Genomic DNA, 19,867 nt, shown 5'->3' with positions numbered 1-19,867 from the left:
AAAATTTGATATAACAAAAGGAAAGAATTTTCCCACTTAACAAAAGAGAAGTAGGATTTTCTAGCGTGCTATAGAAATACTCTGAGCTTTTTAGCCGTCTGATCTTTCGTCAAAAACACAAACTAAAATCTTACGGTTACAAAGTCGGAAAAATAACACTCCGGAACACCATAGAACTTTTGCTGCCACTAGAGATGGAGTTGGCAGAAAGTAGTTCACATCCATTCCAATCAAGTGGCTCAGAGGATGCGATGCTGTTAACTACATTTTTCTTCAAATTTTCGATCTTAAATCTTATTAAAATTAATGATGCATCGCATTGTCGAACAACATGCAGGGAAGTAAGCAACATTATTCCACTAACGAGAAAGCCAATAAATTACCCCCTCTACAATTTAACTTCAATCGTCGATTGCACTGGAAAGCGTATACTGCTTCATGTAAACCATTTGCTATTACACTCACTGCAACTCCCCAACAGGTGCTTCGTTGAGCCACAAGAAATGAATGAATTCGTACAAACTCGCACTCACGCTAACCTACTTGGCATAGAAATAATTATAGTTAAATATGTAGTCACTCGGAAATGAGAATAATTTCAGCAGACGTATCAATATCAATTGATTCAGTTCATTCGTACCTTGTACGGCGTTGGATTTAGTTTCCTCATGTGGTCGGGACGCATTTTCTTGAGTTGTGTAATGCAGCGCTCCCTAATGTCCCTTAATGATGGCAGATCTTCTCTTACTCCACCTACAATCAACAAAAATCCGGGGTCAGAGTTATAGAGACCAATAACACAAACACAACAATGGGATGGGAGTCTACTCAACGCTATACGTTCAGATGATGTTCTATTTCCAACGATTATTAAATACCCTGAAAGTCTACCTGGAGTCCCTGGCCAGAAACATTTCATAAGTTCTTCAACGCGCTGTGGCACCACGTATGCTCTCTTTGATTCATTAAAAGGGTGACGACACAGGATTCTTTCTCCCACCTGCAAGTTGAAATGTAAATAAAACAGGACTTTTATGCTTCATCATTCTAGCGATCATCACATGGAGTAAACTCTTGTATAGAATCCAAAGGAGCAAGCAAATGATGTACACTGAAATTATAAGCTATTAGGGATTTGAAGAATTAAAATAAACGTCTTATTAGATGGTCTGCAATATTACTCTCTTCCATTTATCTCTTTGAATTAAGTCCCCTGAACTGCTTTCCATCCCCCCGAACGACCCTACTTCGGGAAGACGTTAACCACTGGAGCCCCTACTCATGGGTGTGGAACTCACAATAAGTGCAGAATTAACTTCCATCTTTTAATTTTTTGTATTTTTCCAACCCTCTTGGGAAAATAAATTAATAATTTCCTGCCCATCTTGTCAACTAGCATATAGCATGACAAGTTCAATGCACTCCACTATTATTCCAACAATAAAAGAGAGACCAGATTTCCAGTACATAACTCTGCTTTCTGACGTAAGAAAAACCCATAATTGACGTGATAATCAAAATATATTTACTAATTTGCAAGCTCTTTGGAATAGCTAACCCAAATTATGAAAGATGTTTCTGTTTGCATGTATATGTCAATATGCACTCGGATATATGACTGAGAAATATAACATCTACTAAACAATCTGAGATAGCATGTGGTGTAATGGATGCAGAGGCCAAGTTGACAAGGTACCTTTGGAGGTGGTTCATTTTCCCCCGTCATTATATCTACCAGGGGATAACCTTCTTTCCCGTACAGTCTGTAACTCCGCTTTTTACAAGGAATGGAGACCTAAAATATGGATAGAAAAATATCATAATCTAAAGGATAATAGTACTGGAAACTTGTTGGCAGTATGATCAAACCTTTGTGACATCTTCAGAAAGTTTAATTCTGGGCTGATTATTTATCTCAACAAGCTTGAAAACACACCCTAAAGCAGCTTGAGCATAGCAAGTAACTACGTAGGTTCCAATTCCAAATGAGTCAACCTCATGACCCTACACAAGAAACAGCTGAATTAGTTGAGAGATTAGAGTTAAACAGAATGTTATTTAGTCGTGTGGTAATAAATCCCTAGATTAAAAGATAAACAACTTGAAGGTTGTCATATCAATGCTATAAAAAAACAGCAATCAGATAACTTTGTACAGTTCTCAAGCCACAACATACTTTATTTTTTGAGAAGACACAACATATTTTATTAGAGCCCCACAAGTTCAGAATCATTACCTGTTTGTTTAAAGCATCCAAAGTTTCCTCGTTCAGATCATTACTAGCTGTAATATTGGTCTTTCCAAACTCAGGTACTCCAAATTCTTTCTCAATGATGCGGAAAATCTTCCGAGCCTCGCAAGACAAATATGCTAGGTCACCTGAATCCAACCTAATTCCGCTTGCTTTGTACCTGGACATAACATCATCTAACTCATCAATGAGAGCTACAATAATACTTGGTTGATTGCCTAAAGATTCCAAACTAATTAAGTCAAGGGTCGTCAAGCTGCATGCACATTGCACAAATTAATATGGATGTCACAACAGTAATAAAAAATTGGAAAGACAAGGTTAATGTAGTAGTTCCTAGAGTAGAGGCAACTTTCTGGAAGAGATTTTTCAGTGTGCAATGTTTTGTTTAAAAAGTAACCTGCAAAACAGCAATTTTTTTTATGAAGCAACATCAACATAAGCCTGCAACAGTGGTTTAAACCGGCCTATGGTCTTTCGCTCACTTCTAAAAGGGAACCTTTTACTCAATAAAGCAACCAAAACACCCCCCAAAAGTAGGCTTCAAAATTAAGAGGTCAATGCCTACAACCTAAATGCTTGAGCACTAATATTGGCTTTAACCATTAAAAAAGAAATGTGTTACCGTACAAACTGCTTTTGAGCCTACATTATAAACCATAGTCATCATTATCAACCTTATTGGTGTTGCCATAGTTTTCCATTTGAAACCAATAGAGGTTACCTAGTTTTTTAATTCCACTCCAGATTGCACAATACTAAAATCATCCAACGGATAACATTACACTATTGAACGGTTAAAACTGCTGCATGAAAATCTTTTGAACATACCCTAAATCATTGAGTGCCAAAGCAACGGCACAATAGTTAGGGATTCCACTCCTCATAACCTGGTAAACAATGAAAGGCATGTTTTTAAAATTCACTTTTTAAAAGAGACAATAAAGTATAAGTGGGCCGAAACCACATCATTAAACATTACGAAGAATAATGTTTACTTACATCATATGTGTCTACAAGAGCTAGAAAGTTATTAGGGAATGCCAATGCATATGATGTGAATGCTGCTACTTCACTTTGATTGGTCTCGCCAAAAGTGCCATTTAATGATTTTGACCACTGCAAAGCACACATGAGTTAATGATGTCAAGGTCTGAGTGAACTGATCTTAGATCCTATTATGATAGCAAAACAAAAATTTGAGATTAAAAGTGTAAAACAGCTGAAGAAGGCAGACGTGTATATGAATATGCAAAATCTTGTGAATAAATTAGAACAGGAGTAGAATGCAAAAAACGCATATTGAGAAACATGGAAATAAAGAAAAGCATATGAATTTTAAAGTGAAGAACAAAATCATACACCTTAATCTTGCTTAACCAAGTCTGAACCAGGCTAACAAAATCCTCACAAGTACTCTGGCCATCACTACTACGAAGTGTTTTATCAATTATCTCGTCAGGGCTCTGCAAATGGTTTGATAAATTAGAAAAACAGTAGCTTCACATGCAAAGGCATAAAAATCATGATGACAACAACATAATGCTCATAGCAATTAGTGTTCCAATGTCATGCAACAAGAACTAGACACTAAACACAATCTAGTAGTCTACTAAGGATTCATGATATATCATGTTTGTAATTTCCTTATCAGATGAAAACAATAACATTAAAATCGCAAAATTTTATCTCAGATTTAATGAATAAACTATATGGCTTTAGCGCTCAACTAGTACAAGAAATGAATCTCAAACATTGATAAACCTACCTTATAATATAAATACAATGGTATTTTAATAGTTAAAACAGACTTACTCGTTTCTAGTTACCACTGATGACATAAATGTAGATATGAACTACAATGTTTCTTTTGTAACCTATTATGTTATGCAATATAGATCCCAAGTCTATATGCATTTGAAGTTGTTCTTTCTGAATTCCCAATAAGAATGCAAGAGTAACCTACCATAAATGAGCTGACAAAAGCATGAGAATGGGTTCCACGAAGTGGTATCCCGAATAACTTCCCAGCTGCAACATTACTGTCACATGTAACATAGAAATAAAGATAAGTTATTCCAGGTTTTTACTGACAACAACAAAAGGGCCGCTAATTTTAGGTAAAATGAAATTTGTCATTTTCCAATATCAGAAATGCGTGAATATGATTTATAAAGAGAAGTAATATGCTTTAGAAAAAGGAAAAACATCATCCAAAAGAGTTGTGAAAAAGGAAAAATCATAATGCTCATATGCCACAGCTGAGTTTTCGATAAGCATTACCTTGTTGCATGAAATCCTCCCAGGTAGCAGTACCTTGATGCCGCTATGCCCCCATCAGGTCCCTAAATATCAAAACAAAGACTTCTTTGTTACGACCGACCTCAGAACTTCAGAAAAGAGAACTCAAAAAGTGAAAACCCTGAGCTTGTCACAGCCCAAGCATGTTCCAGATACCTGAGCCCGTCGAAGCCCAAACTCAAGCAGGTTCTTTGATTCTCCAGCAACAAAACGATGCCTTGCAGCATTCGTAGCAACTAAAGATGCATAATTAACAAGATTCAAAAAGGGAGTTTCGAGCAATTGAACCACCTGCAACAATAAAATTGTAAATCAAAACACACAGCATAACAACTGGATTGACAAACAACAACAACAACAACTAACCACAAGAGTTGCAAAAACCCGAAAACAAAAGTAGACTAACGGTTCTCACCGCAATTGGCCCTTCGACTCGAATCAGGGGAACCTTTGGAAAAACAACTGTACCCTCAGCAATGGCATACACTTCAACTCCTAAACAATCAACTCCTCTAAGATAGTCATAGAATCCATCCTACAGTTCATTGCAATTTGATTATTCGAGCTTTCGATACACATGCAAAATCACAATTTGAAACTACAGAAAGCAGTAAAATTTATAGTGAAAGTTTCAGAATTGATTTACCTCGCACGAAGAAGACAACGATTCGCGGACGAAAGCAATTTCATCCTCAGTCAATTTGAAATTGGCAATGAATCTGATGCATTCTTCCAAACCGGCAAAGATTGTGTATTCGCCGCCGAAGGGGTTCTTCCGGAAATACAAATCAAACCTGTAACAAATTCATATACAAACATATTTAGATTATTATGCAACCATAGAATGTAAAGCTTCGTTTGGTTGCCGGGAAAGTGTAGAATTTTCCCGGGAAACAAACGCAGTGAGAAAGCAGAGAGAGAAGACTGACACGGCTCGTTCGTTGTGCTTGCCGGCTTTCCAGTAAGCGTAGGCCATGGTGAACTGATAGAGATCCGTGAGCAGGGGCGTGACCATTGGATTGGTGGGGCCCGGAATGACGCGCCCCGTATCAATCGGGCCGTTCGATTTCGCTGCCATTTTTGTATTGCTTAGTTTTCTTTTGCTTCTTCTGCTTCTGGTTGATATGTGTGTGTCTGTGTGTGTGTGTTTGTGTGTGTGTGTGTGTGTGTATAGAAAGAGATAGAAAAACAGTTACGATGACCGAAAGGGTAGAGAGAGAAAGAGAGGAGAGAGAGAGAGAGAGAGACCGTCAGAAACGAGGAAGAAGGAAGAATCCAAGCGCAGGAGAGAGAGAATGGGTGTGCGGCTGACGTGTCGCTGATGGTGTTACGCAGGCAGCTTCGTATACCAACCATATATATTTGAATATATTCCGGTTTATTTTCTATATTTATCATTTTTTACATTTGTTTTCTGTTGTAATTCATGTCTTTATATGTTTGTCATGTGTCAAAAGATCCAAGTCCATTTTGTTTTTAAACAAGGCTTATCTATACCTACAAATTTGATTTTAATTTTACTTTAAACATGAACTTAAAGTCGTCATTTGTTTTTTCAAAAACTCAAAATTTGCTCTACTTTACTCTATAATCATATAATTTTAACTGGTTGTTTGTTTACATGGCACAAATTAACATTACGTGAGTACAAATGTGAAACTCACAATTAACACATCATTATTTAACAGTCAAATTATCGAATTAATTCATGAATTTACATTGTTAAAAAATAATGTTATGATCCAAAATTGAAGTCTTAAAATATAATTTACCCATATAGTAGATTGGTTGGTTCAATGAATGTGCTCCAAATGAACAAGTCAAGATAAGAACGTAGTTCACAACCCTTAAATAGTTTTCTTTCTTCCTTTTTCTTTTCCAACTCTAGGGAATAATTCCCCTAGTCCAGTAGTGTTGAATCTTTAAACCAGAAAAAATAAAAAGAGAAAGAAAAAGAAGATGAATTTGGTGGAAGTAATACGCTTTGACTTCCCTTTCTGCATTGAACTTTCCTTCAAAGTTGATGACAAACACAATATTGAACTTTCTTTATTGTGTTTGTGTCAATTTTTCATCCGTGACTCACAAGTTGGTACAAAAGAACAACATGATAACAAGATAACTTATGCATCATAAAAAAGAGGACAAAAGCTATCAATTTGTTAGTCTAATATCATGTGGACAGTTTAGTCGTTCGTGTTGACTTTGAGTCTTGTTAACGTAAATAGTCTTGTTAACGTATTTTACCCGAAACCCATCTCTTAAAACTTTCTTGACCCTCGGGTTGTATGAATTTCTAAGTCACCTGTGGAGAAATCCAAGTCAAATTTCAACCGTTGGAAATTCCAGTTTTCTTGTTCAACGTTTATCCCAATTGTTCGATGAACAGACCACGAAAGAAAACATAAGAAATATGGAAAGAATTGCTCATTTCAAGCTCAACCTTTTAAGTTTCAGTGATCAATACGTTTTACGAAAGCTCGAAGATCCTGAGACTTCTGCAGAAATCAAGTATTACAGTCTAAATGCAGCTTCGACGAAGCTAAATCAGAATTATAAAGTAATACCAGAGCAATGAAACAATACAATACAAAGCTTGATGTCATGAACAAGATTTTCATATAGTTTATACATAACGAACAGCGGGCGTGTGTTCTCACAGACATGACAGATGATTTATAATGTGACGAGGAGCTTAATTCCAAATAAAAGGAACCATAGAAAAAAGGGATAGATGGAGTTTACATGTGTCTCATCCCCCAACCTTACTATTTCTACCAGTTACGAAAAGCCTTGCCAAAAGCATTGAAGAGAAAACTCTTACGAATTGCAGGTCTGCTATGAGGTATATGTATAATTCGAGCGCGCAACTGAGGGTCTAGGAAAGTTTGGAGAATTACAAAAGCTGTTACAAGTGGCTACACCAAATCCAAAATGTGCTAGAGTAGCCGGGCTTAACATGCATGCATCATTTGTTCCTTCTTTCAGTCTTGATGGTATCGTTCGAGACCCTTTTTCCTGTGCACATAGTAAATGTAAATTACACAGCGAACATAGGCAACCATGCGAAGAAAGGATAAAACATCTTATTGATCAAATGTACTTACTTATCAATGTGAAAGTTTTGTTCTATAGACTTTAGGAGCCCGCCTCCCTGCCCGTCCCTTCCTATGATGCATGAATCAAAAATACTCTTCCGATCTGATACTTGTGCGATAAAGGGAAGTGAAACAGTAGCTGTGATTCCCAATTCAAAATTTTCCAACAAACAAAATAGTGAAATACATGTTAGATCAACACTAGGATCCTGTGCACATACTGTTAAGAGTTATTTGAAAGGACAACTGTAGGATCATCGACCCACCTGAAAGATTCATCTCCGAATGTTTTGCATCAATTTTTTGGTGCTGCAAAAGGTTGTCCCTGCAGATTTCCTTCGTATGGAAATAATGTAAAAAGGTTAAATATCGTTTGCTTAGTTCCGTATGCATTGTTCACAGGGCGATAATTTTACCTGAGATGAGGCTGGCAGTTGAAAGGGTCCCAAATGAGACTGAATTGACGGTTCCAACCCAAACGATGTTTCTGAATTAACTACATTTGACATGTCTGGTACGTATGACTCCTTTGCAGCAGTGCACTGGTTGGATAAATTGAACAAATTTTGTGTTGAGGATTCCTGGTTCATATGCAGTGTGCCTGTCATGTCCAAATGCAGAGGCCTATTTTCCTCACCAAGCTCCATTCTCATCTGGGAGAGCTGTACAGGTTGCAGCGTTCCAGGTAGGCACAAAGGATGTAGACTCATGCCATTCCTCATTGATAACATCTGATATACAAATCACAAAGTAAATCAATCAAAACCAAATTCTCGATTTTTATTTCTACGATCATCAATGCAGCTGGCATTTCATAGGCAAGTTTCAATCAGAACGTAAGATTTTCTACAAACCGCAGTCATCAACGTTGCAAAGCTAAAAGCTGACCTATTTCATGCAACATTAGGGTTCCTCATCGGGTTCAAGGCTGACAAAAGCTAACCATACAAGAATAAAAGACCTTAAATGTTATCTGAGCACAGACTTATCGTGTGAGAGTGAGACTGCATCATCTAAAAACTTTGATTTTAGTCTGACTACCTCATTGAATCGCATCTACCAATTGCTATCTTGAAGAGGTTGAAAGGCAGAGCAGCAAGAAATTGTGTGACAACCTGACTCTCTTTGGCTCTTTGCTCTGTTATTGGATCCTATTTATCCCCCTCGGCGCATTCACATGGGCGAACCACGCAAATCATATTTATGTTTTCATATCTCTTCTCAATTTCATGATAAAACCAGCAACAAAGGTCTCACCGTGACATTTCATTGAATGGGGAATGCACTCAACATAAGGGATACGCGAATTAACATGAGACCCGAGACAACGAACTATGAAGAGTACTTGAAGCTTCATCGCAAACTAAGATGCAAAAACGAAAGCTAATACCTGAACTTGAAGCTGAAGCTGCTTGAGGTACTCAATGGCTTCATCAAGCATCGAAGCCTTGTCCGTCTGCCCACGTTAACAAGATGAACCGTCAACTCACCAATAAAAACGAATCATACACTACAGATAAAAAATCAAGGCATGTTGGTGTGTCTGGCTTACCTTGTTAGAATTTGGGATGAGATTTTGCAATGCCTTCATTTTCTCATTGATCCTACTCCTCCTCCTCTGCCCAACAAACCGATTACATCAGAAAACCCCCAGAACAACGCGATTTTGTCACCAAAAAGCAAAAACAAAATCAGAAATTTTCAAATCACATAATTCTACTAAGAAGCTTTCAGATTATAGGCCAACCTTTTCAGACAAATTATGAACTTCTGCAGCTCTGCTTCTCTTTGAAGAACTCCGACCGCCACCTCGCCTTGCTTCCACAAACGCTTTAAGACCCTCCTGTTCAACTTGAATGATTCACATTAACAAAAGACAAAAATGGGAAAATTATATTTATTTTCGAACTTCTTAGTCACAGCCTGTAACTTACAGCTTACTGATTCAGTTAAAACAAGTATGTTTTCTTTTCTTTCATTTTCTCACTGACCAAACGGACCATGAAAAAAAAATATATGAACTTTAACGGATCAAAACGTCAACTAACCAAGTAAAGGCATGATACTATAATTTTCTTGCACTTTCCCTACATTTTCTCAGCAACCAAACGCACCTTAACTAAGATTTTTTTTGAAAAAAAAATAGAACTTTCTAAAATTCCAATTCTTAGAAGAACAAAGTACCTCGCTTTCACAGTCATACTCGTCGGCCTCGTTCTCACTCGCCCCGTTGGGATGACCGGACACAAACGCGGCAAAAGAATCAACGGCCGGGATCCCGTCGCCTAAGAAACCAGAGTGGCACGGACGGTCGAGATTACCAGGCAGAAGAGCACCAACGGACGGCGAGGACGAAAATAAAGACTGCGGGGCCTTCCCGGAAGCCAAAGAACTAGACGAGCGCACCAAAATCTGCTGCAGCAAAAGCGACATGTCGTCGGCGGCCGAATGCGGCGGAGCAGCTGGAGAAGAAGAAGAACAAGTGGCGTTTTTGTAATAACCATCGCATTCGTAAGTGTCCCCCATTGCTGCAAATATTTCTCTGCTTTTTAGTGTTGTTTCGGATTTTTAAGCTTTTGTTGCGTCTGGGAGCGTGGCGGAGTGGGCGGGTTTACATTTGTCTGCAGATTAAATTAAAGTTAATTAAATTAAAATTTAATTAAGGAAGAAAAGGAGTGAAGTCCCACTCATGGTTGCAGGTGAGGGGCACTGAGTACTAATATTTCAGAGATTTCTGAGTCTTCTGACTCTTTCCCTCCGTAATCCGTGTAGACTCGAGGGTTTTTTTGTAAGTAAAAGTTATTTTGATAGTCTTTTGTGGAATTCGTACGGAGAAGGATTTTTGTCTAATTTGAATGGGGTTTTAGTTTTGTTTTGGTAACCGGATTGAGCTTTCCTATTCTTCTTTTCATTTGTAGGAAACTAGAAAAATGGAACTAAGTTTTATATTGGGAGAAAATGTTCAAAAGGCACAAGACGCTAATCGAGTAGTAGGTAAAAGTCTAGCACCTACGTGTATACGTGGGGTTAGATGGTTGTTTAGTTTTAATTAGAATGAATACATGATTGTATTGGATACATAAATTACAAAAATAAAAACACTTATATAAATTATAAAATGTTAGAATATATTGAAAATATAAAGAACACTTATATAATGAGTGTTCATCAAAGTATTCAACAAGTTTTTTATATTGACTGAAAAATAAAATGCAAAATGAAAGTTATTTATTTTTTGTTTAAATGAGAGTCGCTACCTAGGTGGGTGCCTAGGTCGGCGCCAAGCTAGGTCCAAACACATTTTCTTAATTTTTAAACATCTACAAATTGATTAGGGTGGTGGCTAGCCACCTAGCATCTAGGTAGCGTTTGGCTGGAATTTTTAGAACAGTAATTGAGACACTACATATTTCGAAAACTTTGTAAATCTAACTGCAAACATGGGAGCCAAGTGTATTTTATTGACCCAGACTACTGGCCATTCAATTCTCAATCTAGAATTAAAACATCAAAATTTAATGGCTAAAAATTTTGGTGCATAAGTTAAACTAAAGTATATAAGAACTTTTGAACTGTAAATTTTTCTTGCAAAAACAATTCACTTGAAGACAATGTAAATCAAGCTAAAACTTGAAATTTACAATCATATCAATTTTTACTCAGCATTGTTGTGTTGTTTTTTCTTTTTCTTCATATTCTTTTATCATTTACGAGTTTTGCGTCACAAAATATGTCATAGCCAAAAAATACTCGGGCCTCATTATTGTCACATACATTTCCATTCTATGACCTCATACTCAGTAATTTTCTTGAACCCCAACACACAAAACAGTAACCTTATAAATTTAATTGTCGTAGGATTCAAGCCTCAATGTTATAATGTATTTGCGGTTTGACAAAGTTCCCAAAAGGCCTTTTAAGAAAGGGAGAAGGAAGGACGAGCTCGTTGTTAAATGTCAAAGTATGTCAGGCAAAAATGGAAGTACAATCCGAAGGACACAATACTCCATGTCAGTGGTGTCGTGTTCTGTCGAGCAATCGCCACCTATCAAAGGCTATCATGATCTTTGGAGGTAAAAGGACAGCTAGTACATTGACAAGTCTGAATTGGATTTCGACCGAAGAAGAACGCTGCGAATTTCTTGAGTTCTTTTGTATCCGGACTTGGATTGTCTGCCCCTTTCTATCCAAGATCTTTTCTATTTATTCTTATTTTTATGATCACGGTTAGGTCATATTAATATTTTATATTAATTTTTTTTATAAAAATAATAAAACAAAAAGTAATGAGAATATAAAATATTAACGCAATTTAATTATGATAATAAAATATAGAAAGGGATAAAAATGATATGAAATGGGAAAGACAGCCAATCTAAGTACTTTCTACCCTCCCTACATATGCAGCTACCAGCTACTCACAAAATCCACTACATTTTATATCATCATTTATTATTTTTCAAATAAAAAATCTATATTAGGACTTGTGGAATTAGAACTAAAGCAAGTATGCTCTTTAACTTACTAAAAAAAATTATAAAAAAACTTCTAAAAGTATATGTAAGTTACGGATCTGCTATAATAGTACATCTCACTCAATAATTTGAATTTTATGCAAAATTTAACCGTTTGATTTTCTAACCACTCATTGATATATACCATGAAGAAAATTTGCAATGTTAATATGAAATTTATGTGATATATGTCCATACAAATTTTTGCCGTCTTCAGTGTTGATGAAAATGCACATGCAAAACAATCAATACCTTCGATCAAAGTCATAAGCCTCATGTGCCCACGAGGTGGGGGGTGGTTAGGTCAACGGATCTCCAATGCCTAAGTTAGTTTCTCTGAGAGAGTAAAGTGTTTAGGGCTTTTTTAGGTTGCAAAAGTTCTGAAAATTTGGTCAAATATGAGGTATTTATAGGGATAGGGCTGACCATTGTGTTTATGGAGAGATATTATCTAAAGATTCTCAAGATATTAAATAGGAAATAAAATCTTGAGATAATGGTGTAATTATACCTAATTTATTTAAATTATGATCAATCTTCAAATGGGAATGTATTAAAGATTGGATTTGGGTAATTAATCATTATCTTTAATTCCTTGCTAAGGGTAGGTGAGCCGTGGGCAGTCATATTTAGCTGCTGGGACTTTAAGGGGTGTGAGCTGAGCATGAGAGCATCTGAGAAGCCTGCCCATTTATTAATGGCAATCTTGTCTTTCTTGAATAAAAGTCCACGTGTCACCTCTAGAAATTTTGGGATTATTTTAGGCTCCACAATGCCCCTACACCTACTGTGCTGCATGCGTGAAAAGGGCAGTAGGTGTAGAAATCCCAAGCTGCTTGGGTTTGTAGAATTGTTTTCCAATTTGAACTTGATCTTCTTTCTTGATTTGGAGATAGACTTCTTCTAGGAAAAAGAAACCAATTGCCCCTAATACCTCTTTAATTCTGTCTTAAGCAGGGGATTAAATAAATTTGGAGAACAATCATTATTCCAACAAGGAAGAGAAGCCAGAGGAAATTTTTATCCCCCTCCCTTAGCGTTCTTCGTTTCTTGCCTTTGCAAAGAGTCGTCTCTCGTTGTTGTTCTTCTTCTCTGTGCCGCACCAAGGTAAGAAAAATTTGAATTTTCTTCTTCTTGAATTTTCTGGGAGTCTTGGGACTTGAGAAATTGGCTCGGTAGGGGCCGAGGAGGTGTAAGTGGTGTGGCAAGGATGCCACGGGGCTACTGGTGGTGCGGCTAGAGAGTCGGTTAGCTTAGGCTAGGGACTTGGGTTGGCTTGGGCCAAGGGGACTTGGGCGCAGGCAGGCGGGCTTGGGCAGGGTCTTCAAAGCCGCTGGGCATGAGCCCGTGCAGGCGAGAAGAGTGAGGGAGAGAAAAAGAGGTCGGCTCAGGTCGGGCTTCTCACTGGCATGGTAGGCTGAGGGCCTTGGGCCTTGCCGAAGTGTAGAGGAGAGGGAGAGAGGCACGAGGCACTAGCCCCCTCTATGTTGGTTTGGAGCACCTGGCGTGAGGAGGAAAAAAAGGGAGAAGAGGCGTGGGCCTTCTCCCAAGTTGGGCTTAGCTGCTTGCAAGGAAATGTGAGGACCGTGAGGCCTGGCGTAGGGGTGGTGGGCTCGTGGTCTTTTTTTTTTTTTTTTTAATTTTTTTTATTCTTTCCTCGCGAGCTGCCTTCTAAATATTTTTCCTCGTACTTGTAGAGATTTTGAGATGTCTTGCTTCAACAACAAACGTGACAAATATCATCCACCTTTGTATCGTCAAGGTGGTTCTTTCAGCAATGTGGGCTACTTCAAGGCTGCCTATGTCAATATCAATTCCAATGAGTTATTTCGGGATTTCCTTGAGGTGTACAAGCATGCGATTCCGTCGGGGGTTTACGTTAAGCAGGTGAAAGATGATAGCGATCATGAACCATGCGGCAATGGCGCCATTGCTAGGAAAAAAGTTATCAAATCCATAATACTTTGTGTTGGGATTTACTTTTCCCATGCCGCGTCTTTTCCAGGAGGCGATCTGCTCCATGAAATGCACGCCTACTTAGTGCTCCCCAAATGCAGTTCGTGCGATGGTGGGTATCTCGAACTTGAGTAGGTTCTTTGATCTTGGCTTGACCATAAATGAGTTTTGGTACTTTTTCGAGATTGGCCACAAGGAAGGTGTGGGATAATTGAGGTCTCCCCATAGGCTACTTGATGCTTCTTGCAAAGGTGATCATGAGTAGGCGTGAGACACCTTGGAGGTGAACGAGGAGTGGGAGTTTGACTATTCTCCTGAGCTGCATGTCCCGACTACCTTTATCAGTGGTAAGTGAACTGCTTTATTCTTGTCCTGCTTGAATTTTTGTCGAGTTGCTTCATGACTTCAATTTATTGATCGTCATCCTCACTTTGTGTAGATTCGGAGTTTGGCTCAACTCCAAAGACTTTGGTAAATATAAAGAAAGTGCACATTGCCTTTGGCATTCCTGCTGAGTGGCACTGGTTGCTTAGTCATCTTCATCGGGAGAAAGATGGGCTGCCTCCGAATGAAGAGATAAAACAGATAAATGATGAGGCATTGGCTTGTCAGATCATTGCTGTAGAGCATGTTGCCAATAAGGGTGGAAACAAAAGATTTTCCTCACTTGCTTGTGAGCATTTGACCGAAAAGAAGCCAAAAACGTTTTCTTCTGCTGCTCGTGGGAGCTCGTCTACTGCCGAGAAACTTGTCATTGATCTAACTTCCTCCAAAGGGGCGAAGAAGACCGTTGAGCCTGAGCTTGTAAAATCTGCTGCTTTGAAGATGACCGCATCTATTGCTGAGAGGCTTGCCCAGCGGAAGGGTTTGGTGGTACCCCCAGTGTCCGAGTTTGTATCGAAACGTCCGTCGAGAGCTAAGTTTGGCTTGGTTTCTGAAAAGCTCGTCGCTATGAATAGTGGGAAGGTGGATTCTGTTGCTAAGGCGGCGCCTAGGCCTGTTCCTCCTTCTGCTGTGACTGACTAGTTTGCTGAGAAGGGAAAATATGTTTGCATAGACAGTTATGAGAGATCCACTGGGTCTGAGGCTGGAGAGTTTCCTGAAGTTTGTGCCTTGCTGATGGCTAACATGCTTGAAGACGTCGATGCATGCGCTAAATTTGTTAACAGTGTTAGGAAAGTTGTCGTTCGGTCGGTACTTCTTGATTGCCACAATGCATAAAACTTTGATCCTAGCAGTTGAGTTTGTGCGCGTTAATCAGGATGCTGTCAAGTGTGCTAAGGAGGCCAAAGTGGCGTTGGTGGCTCAGCTTTGCTTGGCTGCTGAAAAAATCGAGAAGCTCGAATATGAACTTGCCGTTTTAAAAGGGTCTGATGTTTTTGGCCCCACTTCTGTGCAGCTGGAAATTGCTCATCAAGAGGTCGTTGACTTGAAGGCTAGGCTTAGTGTGACTCAAACGATGTTGGAAGCTACAGAGGAAAAAGTCAGTCGTGTTTCTCCGGTGGTCGAGAACCTTGAGTGTGTCAATTCGGAGATACAATATGCTTGTTTTGCCAAAGACCAATAGTTTATCTTCATGCATGCTGAAGTGTCTCATCTCAAGGAGGTTGCCAGTAAGCTTGAGTTCAAGAAAGTGGATCTGCAAGGTGCATTGTCTACTAGCGAGAACTTGAAAAAGCAATTGGATAAGTTGTAGGGTGCTCACACTGGCTTGTTGAGGAGAATGTGCAACTAAAAAAAATGAGAAAACTAGTCACGAAGTGGCACTTGCTTCTTGTCAGGCTGATTTCTACAAGCTTGGATATGTAGACCATCTTCAGGGCAGACTGTCGGATTATGAATTTTCCGAGAAGGACTTCAAGACTTTTTCCATTTCTCCAGTTGATATGCTTGATTTCTCGTTTAAGGCTACCTTTGGTGGAGCAGCAAAGGGTCAGACAATCCAGGCAGGGACAATTGAGGATGAGTTGATGGAAGCTTTGGTTACTAGAAGTTGTGAGGCTGCTGAAGGCGTGGCAGTCAAGGAACCAGTGGTTACGCAAGGTGTGAAGAAGTAGTCTTTTTGCTTAGACTTAGGAATTTTCTTCTTTTCCTTTTCATTCTGCTTTATTTGAACTTTACTGGCCTTCGAGCTGGTTTATCAATTTGTTAGAAATTTAATAAACAGCTTTCCTTGTTTTGCTTCATCCTTCTGTTTTGCCTTGTTTTTTTTGCAAAACTTTACCCTACAACGGTCAGTTGGGTGAGCTGCCTCAGTAATGCAGTTGATACCACGTCGTCACTTCGGTTTTAGCTTTGTCTTTGGGGTTTCTAGAGCTTTACCTGCAAGAGGAAAAAGTGCAAGATTTCTAACTTATAAAGTCAACTGCCAAACTCGTTGCCTTTGTAGGAAGCAGGCGAGTTCATGAGCTTTAGCCCTCCTCGGGAGTATTGCGAAATTTTTTAATCTATAGGGCTGGCGGCCGAACACGTGCTACTCGCAAAAAGCAGAGGAGTCTGCGTAACCACTATGGTTGTATTTCGGCTTTCGAGTGGCTTCTTAGGCCTTGGCTTTCTCGGGGTGTGTTGCGAAGTATTTAACTTATAGAGCTGCCGGCCGGACTCATACTTCTTGTAGGAAACATAGAAGGTCCGTGTAGCTACTATAGTTGTACCTCGACTTTGTCTCAACAAAACTTAAATAGTAGATCGTCGGTTGGAAACGTTGGTTTTAAGTAAGTAAGCGAGTTCACGTAGTTATAGCAGATGTAAGTCTCAGCTTACGGATTTCCTTGGGGCACCAGCAGTTGGCTCGTCGGTCGTCTTACTTACAGAAGTAAACGACCTTTGTAACCATTTCAGTTGTCGTCCATAGCTTTCGGAAGCGTTGGCCAGCCATGTTGAGTGCACCACTTCCTCAATGAATCTGGTCTTCAGTAATTTGTTGATCTCTGCCTCAATAATCGCTACTCGCTCGGGTACGAAATGTTGCATTTTCTTGATCATAGGTTTGGTAGTGGGATTAACATGCAGCTTGTGGCAAGCTATGGCTGGATTAATACAAGGCATGTTAAAGGGTGACCATGTGAAAACGTCATGATTTTCCCTAAGGAAATCCGTGAGTTCTTGCTTCTCCATTGAGCTCAAACGTAAGCCAATTCTAGTCGTCTTTTCTGAATGGTGGGGGTTAAGAATGATGTCGTTGACGTCCTCCTCAAGTTTCCATCCTGATTCAACTTCTAGGGCATTATCGACCTTAATGCCATATTCTTGACTTGTCTGCTGTGATTGTTATTTAGCGGAGCTGGAGTCGTTTTTCTGCACTTCAGCTGCTACTGCTTGGGTGAAAGACTTCTTCTTCAACTCCTTAAGAACTTGTACGGTGCATCTCTGAAACATGGCCTGGTCGCCTTTGATCTCTCAAATTGCTCATCCCAAGATGCGAAATCAGATTTTCTGGTACTCGATCGAGGTTATAGCTTCAATCTTCAATAGCCACGGTCAGCCCAATATCCCATTATAGGAAGATGGGTCGCTGATGATCATGAAGGTCTGCGATGAGACAATCGGAGGGCTGGTTACGTCGAGTGTGATAATGCCAATGGCTGTTAAGGTGAGTCTATTGAATCCGGTCAAGACCTCTGCTCTGCGTTAGATCATGCTTTCTAAGCCCATCTTCTAGATGACTGACAGTTGTAGAATGTTGACTGAGCTGCCGTTGTCCACCATAATTTTGTCAAGGATAGCGTGGGCCAATTGTATAGAAATCACCAGGGCATCGTTGTGGGGAAAGTCTACTCCCTTAGTGTCCTGCTTGATGAAGCCGACGATTAGTTTAAGTACGACATTTGTGGCTTGAACCTAATAGACTGATCTTGCTTGTTGGATCTTCCTCTTTTTGGAGTTATTAGTGGTCCCCAGATGCTCGGATTCGGCAAAGATTCCGTTAATTTGGATTGTCTTGGTTAGGGGCTCGACATCAGCATTTGCTTCTCGTTTTGGCCGGGCAGCTGGTCTATCGATATACTGATCACACTTGCCTTCCTTCACGAGCTGCTCAATGTACCTTTTCCACATGGTTCAGTCATTGGTTGTTAGCCCGGGGCCTTTATGAAATGTACAATACTTTGTCTGGTCCTTCTTGGAGGTAGCCCTCTTCATAGGTGGTGGCAGGTTGAACCACGGTTTATCCTTGAGGTTGCGAAGGATCTGGTTGATCAGGACTGAGAACTTGGTGTACGTTTTAGGTGTTGTGCCTCTCTTTGTTAGGGATCGGTTCCTTCGTCTGTCTCTTAGCTTACTTTTATTATTGAGCAGTTTATCACTTGCCTTTTTCTGAGTCGGTTCTGCGTCTTTGCGCAGCTGCTTAGGCGGCTTCTGGGAGCACTTTTCCTCATCACAGAGGTAGTGTTTTTTTGCCAAAGCATAAAAGTTTGCCATGGTTAAGTTCTCGCCCATGATTAATTCTCCGGAAAGTGGGTGATTTGCTGGGAGTTCCATTCGGAAAGCTAAGCATGCCATGTTGTCATCGCATTCGACGATCATCGCCTTCTCTGCCTTGAATCTCTTGACGTAAGTGCGAAGTGACTCATTCGGGTCTTTCTTCATGTTGAAGAGGTGGTTAGACTTTTTTTTTGATTGAGTGGTAAGACGAATATTCCTTAGTGAAAACCAATGAAAGTTCGCTGAAGTTTCAGTTTGAACGTGACGGCAAGGTGTGGAACCAGTCTTGTGCCTCGCCTTGGAGTGTCGTGGCAAAGATCTTGCATATGAGTGTCATTGTTGGCATAGAGGGTCATGACACTTCGATAGTGCATCAGGTGCCTATCCGAATCTTCATCTCATTTGAACAAGGTGAAATGTGGCAAGCTGAACTTCTATAGTGGCTCTATCTGCTCGATCTCGTCTGTAAAAGGTGACATGCTCAAGTTGGCCACGTCTCTCCGAAGGGCATCGTCGGTAGTGTCAATGAACTGGAATTTGTGCAGCTGCTCTGCTACGAGCCTTTGTACTTCTTCTTGGATTTACCCCTGGTGGGGCAGCAAAGCCTCCAGTTGTCCCTGGTGTTAACCTACCTGTCCATGTTGCTATTTGGCATGTCCTGCTCGTCCATGCCACGGTTACGGTGCACATGGTTCACCTTGTGCTACTCGACGTCACTATTGGTAGGGGCTGCTAGTGGAACTTGAACTGGACTGTTCTCGTGCTCTCATTTGAGCGTCATGCAGCTGCCTACTCCGTTGCCTCGTAGGAATATCTCTTTGTGGGCTTAGCCTCATGTGGACATTTCTCCTGGAATGTCCTAAGTGCTCATTGGAGTGTGGAAACAACCTCGAATGCATACTGACTTGTGAGCTGAGTCGGGAATAAACGCTTTTTTGCCCATCTAGGCTGGAGAAGACGTTTCCCTGAGGGCCCAAACGAGAGTGCACACTACCCGAACGCTTGGTTCGTGACAGGCTGAGCGGCTCTTTGCTGGGACGTCGCTGGAATGAGTCACGTTCTTTTGTCATTGTCTTGCTTCGAGACACCTCGTTTAAGGCGCACTACATCTCGATGAGCCCAAGGAATTGGTTCACCAAGGTGGTCTACTACGCGAAGGCATTCGTCAAATTAGTGACCTGTTGAGGCAGGTGGTGCTCGCCATTGGGATTAGAAGAGCCTGGAAAATCGGCATCTCCATGTGTGGTGGAAGTATAGTGGATTGCAGGTATAAAACTTTTGCCCAAAACGGGCATTCTTATAGAAAAGTGGGGTGAAAATAATCC

At 40.0% G+C, this 19,867-nt stretch overlaps 2 protein-coding genes across 2 annotated transcripts; both read right to left on the bottom strand.

Annotated features, from left to right (window-relative positions):
• Positions 1 to 272: 272 nt before the first annotated feature.
• LOC103935248 (nicotinate phosphoribosyltransferase 2) lies at positions 273 to 5,793 on the bottom strand. The gene is made up of 15 exons (XM_009345014.3): positions 5,482 to 5,793; positions 5,199 to 5,346; positions 4,968 to 5,087; positions 4,709 to 4,843; positions 4,535 to 4,596; positions 4,218 to 4,293; positions 3,616 to 3,717; positions 3,254 to 3,370; positions 3,083 to 3,141; positions 2,237 to 2,411; positions 1,870 to 2,004; positions 1,697 to 1,795; positions 892 to 1,000; positions 641 to 753; positions 273 to 539 (listed from the first exon to the last, which is right to left on the bottom strand). Exons 1-15 carry the CDS (start codon positions 5,628 to 5,630, stop codon positions 462 to 464), a joined length of 1,677 nt encoding a protein of 558 aa, XP_009343289.2. The 5' UTR covers positions 5,631 to 5,793; the 3' UTR covers positions 273 to 461.
• Positions 5,794 to 7,127: 1,334 nt separating this feature from the next.
• On the bottom strand, positions 7,128 to 10,498 carry LOC103956929 (transcription factor SPATULA-like). Its single transcript, XM_018649806.2, has 8 exons — positions 9,835 to 10,498; positions 9,398 to 9,493; positions 9,203 to 9,268; positions 9,041 to 9,106; positions 8,067 to 8,381; positions 7,917 to 7,986; positions 7,660 to 7,789; positions 7,128 to 7,570 (listed from the first exon to the last, which is right to left on the bottom strand). The coding sequence occupies exons 1-8, from the start codon at positions 10,174 to 10,176 to the stop codon at positions 7,537 to 7,539; spliced, it is 1,119 nt and encodes a 372-aa protein (XP_018505322.2). The 5' UTR covers positions 10,177 to 10,498; the 3' UTR covers positions 7,128 to 7,536.
• Positions 10,499 to 19,867: the final 9,369 nt, after the last annotated feature.

This window comes from the organism of the source record quoted next, unplaced genomic scaffold (assembly GCF_019419815.1).
Source record: "Pyrus x bretschneideri cultivar Hongxiangsu unplaced genomic scaffold, Pyrus_bretschneideri_v1 Contig8, whole genome shotgun sequence".
NCBI classification, from domain to species: Eukaryota; Viridiplantae; Streptophyta; class Magnoliopsida; order Rosales; family Rosaceae; genus Pyrus; species Pyrus x bretschneideri.
This window is presented reverse-complemented; position numbering and strand designations above follow the sequence as displayed.